The following is a 6,000-nucleotide window of genomic DNA, read 5'->3' as shown; positions in this document are numbered from 1 at the left end:
CTGTCACCACACAAAATGATGACTTAGGACTTGTGTTCAACAATTTGCCCAGAGATTCGATGTAATTGTTCTAGATCTTTTCCAACAATTCTAAATCTCTTCCCCCCTCTAGGAAAAGTGCTTCTCGTCCTCCCTTTCCATCTCCCCTTGACACTTCAGTTAAGCTTGGAAGAAAGACCAGGAGAGAAGAGTGGGGTGCCTAGCCCCCCCCCCAGCTCTGCAGTAGTGGCTGGTCCCGTCCTGGGTTCCCACACTGTACCTTCACCATAGCTCTATGACAGCACTAATGGGGCACCTGTTTATTTATATGGCTCTGTCCCTTCCCACCTGCGGGAGGTCATGCTCTTGATGGTCTTCATATCCCTGGCACCTGGCACATGAGATGGGCTCAATAAATGCTTATTGAAAAAATAAAATGCCTTTGGCCTACTTCACAATGTCACCTAGGGCACCCTCTGCCAACTTCACAATGTCACCCAAGGCATAGTTTTGCCTACTTCACAATGTCAACCTGCCCAGCACAGAAATGGGGACTTCCCAGGGGCTCAGAAATAGATCTAGTTTCAGCCCCGTCTGAATCACAGTCTAGTGGTGGCTCCAGCCAATGAAGAGAAAAGCAAAGGCTCGGAAGTCTTGGGCTACAGCAAATGGATTTAGGTTACACAGCCTGAGATGGAGGAAGAGTAATCACTGAGGGATAAGGGACCCGTGAAGCCCACTGCACAATGGCCAAGAACCAGAGCTGCGCGTAGGCAGGGGCATGCATGTCACCGCCGCTCAGGGTGCCTCATCCCCGCCGCTACAGACAAGTGGCCCAGTGGCCGACGCTGGCGACAGAGGCTAGCTGTGTTGACGCGAACGGGTTTGCTCAAACCTGGGGCCGCAAAACTGCCCGACGAGCGCGGAGAAAGTGGCACGCGTCCTCGCCGGATCGCAGAAGCGCAGCTGGGGAACTTTCTCAGCCCAGCCCCCAGGGTGCTAGAGGGTCAGAAAGGACCCGCCTTGTCCAGCGGGGCGAAGGTTGTTCCCAAGGCCACGTGAGGCTTCCTCGCCCCTAAAAGCCCCAAACCCGCAGGGCTAATGGCAGAGTAAGGACGCCCGGACCTCGGAGACGCGGCGCCCCGCTGCCGGCTCGAGAGCCGCTCCAGCAACAGCTGCCTCGTCCAACCCAGGGGAGGTCGCGGCCGCCGCGCCATGCTCCCCCGCAGCCGGGACGGGCGCCCCGCGCGGCCCGCGCCGCCCACCCCGCCGCCGCTGCTGCCGCTGCTGCTCCTGGTGGCCGCCGCGGTGCCGCCGAGCCTGGCAGGTGAGCCGTGCGTGCCCGCACGACCCGGGGAGGGCGAGTCCGGAGAGAGACGGGGCCCTCGGCGACCGCCCGGCCCGCGCTGCGCCCGCCGGCGCCGCTCCGTGCGCTCCCGCCCGCGCCCCGGCTCGGCCAGGTGGACCGCCGGCGGGTGGCGGGGTTCCGGGTGGACGCGGCGGGCCGCGCGTCTGCGGGGGAGGCGGCACGGACGCGGCTCGCTCCCGCGCCGCCGTAGCTCGGGGACGGACCCCGGGAGGGGCAGGGGCCGTGCGGCTGCGAACTTAAGTGTGGGCCAGAATTCTTGGCGAACGAATCAGTGCGCTCCGGCGCGACTCTGGGCTTGCGGAGCCTCGGCTGGTCGGAAAAGAGCAGCCAAAGGACATCTAAATATATTTATTCACATCATAGAGGGATGATTCAGGGCTGTCAGTTTGTTTGGGTTTTTTTTCCCCCTTAACTGCCAATGAGTTTGGTTTAAAATAAGTGCAGCCTGGTATTGTCAGCTTGATAGGGCCAGGCAGCGTGCTAAAGGGCTTTTCATACAGTGCTTACTGTAACTCTAAAAAACAGGACTGTTATCCCCATTCTACAGAACATTCGAAATTGAGAGAAATTGTGAAGGCAGAGCTGAATTGCCAAACGGTATTTACTTAACTACTCCCCTCTTTGTAAAACAGGTTCTATCCCTACAAAAAAAAAAAAAAAAAGTCCCGTATTTGTCAGTTTTCTTCCCAATGGATAAGAGCAAGATTAACCAAAGAAACTTGTGGAAAGACTTCAACAGTAATCTTAAGAGAGGATTAAGTTTGTTTTACTTCCTCAGCCCTTTTCTGTGCTGACCTTGTGCAAGAAGAGGGTGGGGTTCGGTAGAGGGAACCCCTTCCCAAATGAGTGCCCAGATTCTTACTACACCACCTGCCATCAACAAGTAACCGCAATTAGCAGATTTCAAGGCCTTCGCTTTTGCAACTTGCCCGCTTACCACTCTTAAATCTTTCCGGTCTTTGAAACTGCCTGGGCCTCTGGGATCCATCCGAAGGCATGCACCCCTAGGCTCCTGACTCTGGATTTACCTGCACATTCTGTTCCTTGCCTGCCCTGTGGAGGGGGCTTTCCGGTCACCCTTTTAGCCCAGGGAGCCTGCTCCTTCAGACATACCCGGGACAGGCTAGGAAGTACTCCTGAAACGGAAATGGCTCTTTGTGTCTGGAATGTTGAGTGAAACCCTTCTAACTTTTCTGTTCTTTCGGATTGTATGGATTGTTTTAAATGCTCCTTAGATGGAGGGGACAGCCTGAGGAGTGAGGTGGAGATACTGTTTTTCTGAAGATGAGGCACTGTTCATTCAAGAAGAGAACACCTGGCAAGAAACAACTGCTTAAATTGAGTTCTCCCAGATACTCAGCTGAGGCCAGGCCAGTGTGGTCAGGAGTCAAGGCAAAGACTGAGGGCATTTCTGTGGCTGGTGATCCTGACGGCACGGGGCTGGGCAATCCAGAAAAGACTTCTTACGGCCTTGAGGAACAGCTGGTGAAGCCCACGCCACTCTTTCAAACAGACGTGAGCTCTGTCTCCTTTGTTGCACCCATAGTAACCTGTTTTCCAGGGCAACTTTTGGCTCCTTGTTTTACCCTTCTACTAGACTGCCAACAACATGCGGGCGGAGAACAGGGCCTTTGCCACTTCTTGTTTGTCATGTTTTCTCTGAAGTGCCCAGCTCCGTACTCTGAATTTAACGGGTACCCAACACACACCAAAGGAATTGCATTTTCATCTCCCTGGAATGATCTTTGTATCTACCAGTGTGCACCTATGAATCCAAAAACAACTTCTTTAATTTTTAAAGGTTACTTTGAAGTTTCAATTTTCCAGAAATATTGGCCAACAATTGCACATTCCTCCCAACCTGTCTTTAAAACTAGTATGGACTTCAGACATATAATAGCACTGCCTTTATCCTTCCAGACTGGAAAGCCCCATATTTGTTTTTAGGATGTCTTCTATAATTTTTATTGGTGGTGTGTATCGTGAAGTCACATCACTAGGGAAAGAGACGGGTTGGTTACCCAGAGACTTACAAGGTGCCATGTGCCTTGGAGAAAACTGGTTCCAAATCTGGCCCCTGGACTTGCAGGGCTAGATTCTAGAAATGCATTCCTTCCCGTGCTCCAGAGCCAATCAGATACAAAGAAGCTGTTTCACCCTGATATACATGGAAGTCTATTCACCAAAACACCAATAATGAATTTTAGAAGACAGGACATTTGCATAGCCTGCCCCAGCCACTTTCTTGTAACCAAATCACACAAGATAGATCACATCAGGGATTCTCAGGCTGGAGGCCTGCTTGATTTGCTTCCTAGGAGGACTGATGCTTCAGTTAGCCTCTGGGTGCTCATACTGGACAGTGCTCCCTAGCACAGCTGGTCCTTGACTCTGGGACACTGCTTTTTCCATGCTCCCATGGCTCACCAGTGCCCACTGGAGACTAACACATTGCCTCTTTGGATAGGCCAGTACCCTTATGTGGTTGCGGAGGAGTTTGCCGACCTGGGAGTTGTTCAGTCTCCTTAAGGTGACTTGGTAGATCTTTGGTGGAGGCTGTTCCTCAGTTGATCCTTTGACTCGGAGGGCATTCTCATTTCCAAATTCACTTGAGGTGGTAGTTCATTCTTTCTGTGGCAGTTCATTTTTGGAAGTCTATACTAGAAAGGTAGTATGGAATTCCAGAAACAGAAAGCATGGAGCCTGACTGCCTGTGTTTGAATCCTGGCTCCAGTACTTACTGTGTGACCTTCAGCCAGTTATCTACTATCCCTACACCTCAGGTCCTCATCTGGAATGTGGGGATTGTAGTATCTGCCTCCTAAGGTGGTTGTGTGGAACAGGGCCTCGTATACAGTAGGGGCTGTATAATTGAGTGACCGTTATTATTGGCCATTGGAGTTGCTTTTTCTCTGGAAAGGCAGCACGGATCTTTGGATAAGGCAACCAGAACTGCAGATGATAATCTATGTGCTGTGAAGTAATAACTTGTTATAAAAGCAGGATTTTTCCTTAATCACGGCCCAGCATCGCAGGCATTTGGAGTAAACAGCAGCACGGTAAGCCGGTGCTTGAGGAAACAGTGAGCAGAGCCCTAGGTCGCTTTCCTGGGTCACGACTGATCGATTGAAATCACCTTGATTTTTCTAAGTGCAATTTTATCAATCATGCTCGCTTTAGCATTTCCCAACTCTTCTCAGTCTTTCTGAGCCCCACTAAATCTTCCTACAGCACATCCCCATTGTCTAAGCGTTTCAGACCCAAAAGACGTCAGTGCTGTCTGTAAACCCGAATATTTTCTCGTGCTCTCCCTCTATCAGTTTGTTTATAAAAATGTATACAAGATAAGTTCCAGAACAATTTCTGGGGGAAGTGTCCATTCATCTTTATCGTTAAAATTTGTTTCCTAGTCCTTCTAGAAATGTGAATCTGATGGCAAAGATCAAAATCTTTCTCCAGAAGAAAATTTAAAGGATCCTCCTTCAGTCTTTAAATTGAGGTAGAGCATTTAAAAAAAACTTTTCATAGTAGATAAACTGCAAATCACGTGAGCTTCAGCTTGGAACTTCTGACATGCAGAACAGAAATTATTGTTTTCACACTTTTTCAGGCATTATTTTAATTTTTGTCACCTGTTATCTTTTTTTTTTTTATTCTAAATTATCAAGCATTAACTATTGAGATAGCAAGTTAAGTAGCAGCACCAAAAATGGAATGACTCTCAAAGGATTTATTTTGTTCAACATTTTAAGTTTTTTAAAATGCATTTATGCTTTGTCTTTTTTTTTTTTTTAATGGAGTAAGTTCCAGTTGCTCCTAAAACTTGTATTTTACAATCACATGAAAATTGCACTTTAAGATGTAGCTAGAAAATTTATAAATGCTTTTATGTTGTTTTTTTGCAGTACTGCAAAACAGGAACTTACTCAATGGGGTAGAAGATGAAACTAAGAGAGGTAGTGAAAATATGGGGAAACTTTAATCTAGAACTTGAAACTCTGTCTGCACCAACAACAGATATCATGTTACAATCTTCCAATGGGAAATTGTGAAAGTCTCTTGATTTAGAGCTGGCTCTGAAATGTGTAAGTTAGCCTTGCAAATGAGTTACCATCCTAGCACCTGAGGCAGTGGCGAGTTATTCAAACCAGCATTTGCAAACACAAGATAGCAAAATTCGAACCCACAATCCGAAATCAAGAATGAATACACATAGACTCAATACCGATCTGTCTCCTTCCTAGCTGGTGTGAAAATTTGGGATGTAGGCAAGAAAACACTATTCGGCCCAAAGGAGTTGATACAATGAAAGAACAGATGCCTCCCCGTGATTCTCAAGGAGCTTGTAATTAAATTTTTGAACCACGTACGTACAAAGACATATAACTAAAGAGTGACGGGGATGAGGAGTGAGCAAGGAGCACCGAGTGAGAACGGAGCAAAGTTGACTTTCTGTTGATAGGACTTTTAGCAAGAACTCTGACTGAAGCTAGCAGTGCAGACAGAATCGTTCGTTCCGAGGGGATGAAGGAAAGGTATCACTCCAGATCCAAGCAAATCTCCAGCATTTTTCTGTATTAGCGTTTTGTTTCTGTGACGCTATTTTTTTTAAAGCGGCATCCCTTTCTACTTACCTAATATATTGGCCACAG

General features: G+C 48.2%; 1 protein-coding gene across 1 annotated transcript in view; it reads left to right on the top strand.

Annotated features, from left to right (window-relative positions):
* The first annotated feature begins 1,065 nt into the window (after nt 1-1,065).
* PLBD1 (phospholipase B domain containing 1) overlaps nt 1,066-6,000 on the top strand; it is a 53,601-nt gene continuing 48,666 nt past the window's right edge. The window contains exon 1 of the mRNA XM_036093772.2: nt 1,066-1,306. Coding sequence (XP_035949665.1) covers nt 1,195-1,306 — 112 coding nt within the window. The 5' untranslated portion in view covers nt 1,066-1,194. The remainder of the gene's footprint in view (nt 1,307-6,000) is intronic.

This window comes from Halichoerus grypus, chromosome 6 (genome assembly GCF_964656455.1).
Source record: "Halichoerus grypus chromosome 6, mHalGry1.hap1.1, whole genome shotgun sequence".
NCBI classification, from domain to species: Eukaryota; Metazoa; Chordata; class Mammalia; order Carnivora; family Phocidae; genus Halichoerus; species Halichoerus grypus.
Note: the sequence above shows the minus strand (reverse complement) of the source record. Positions and strands in the feature narration are given on the sequence as shown.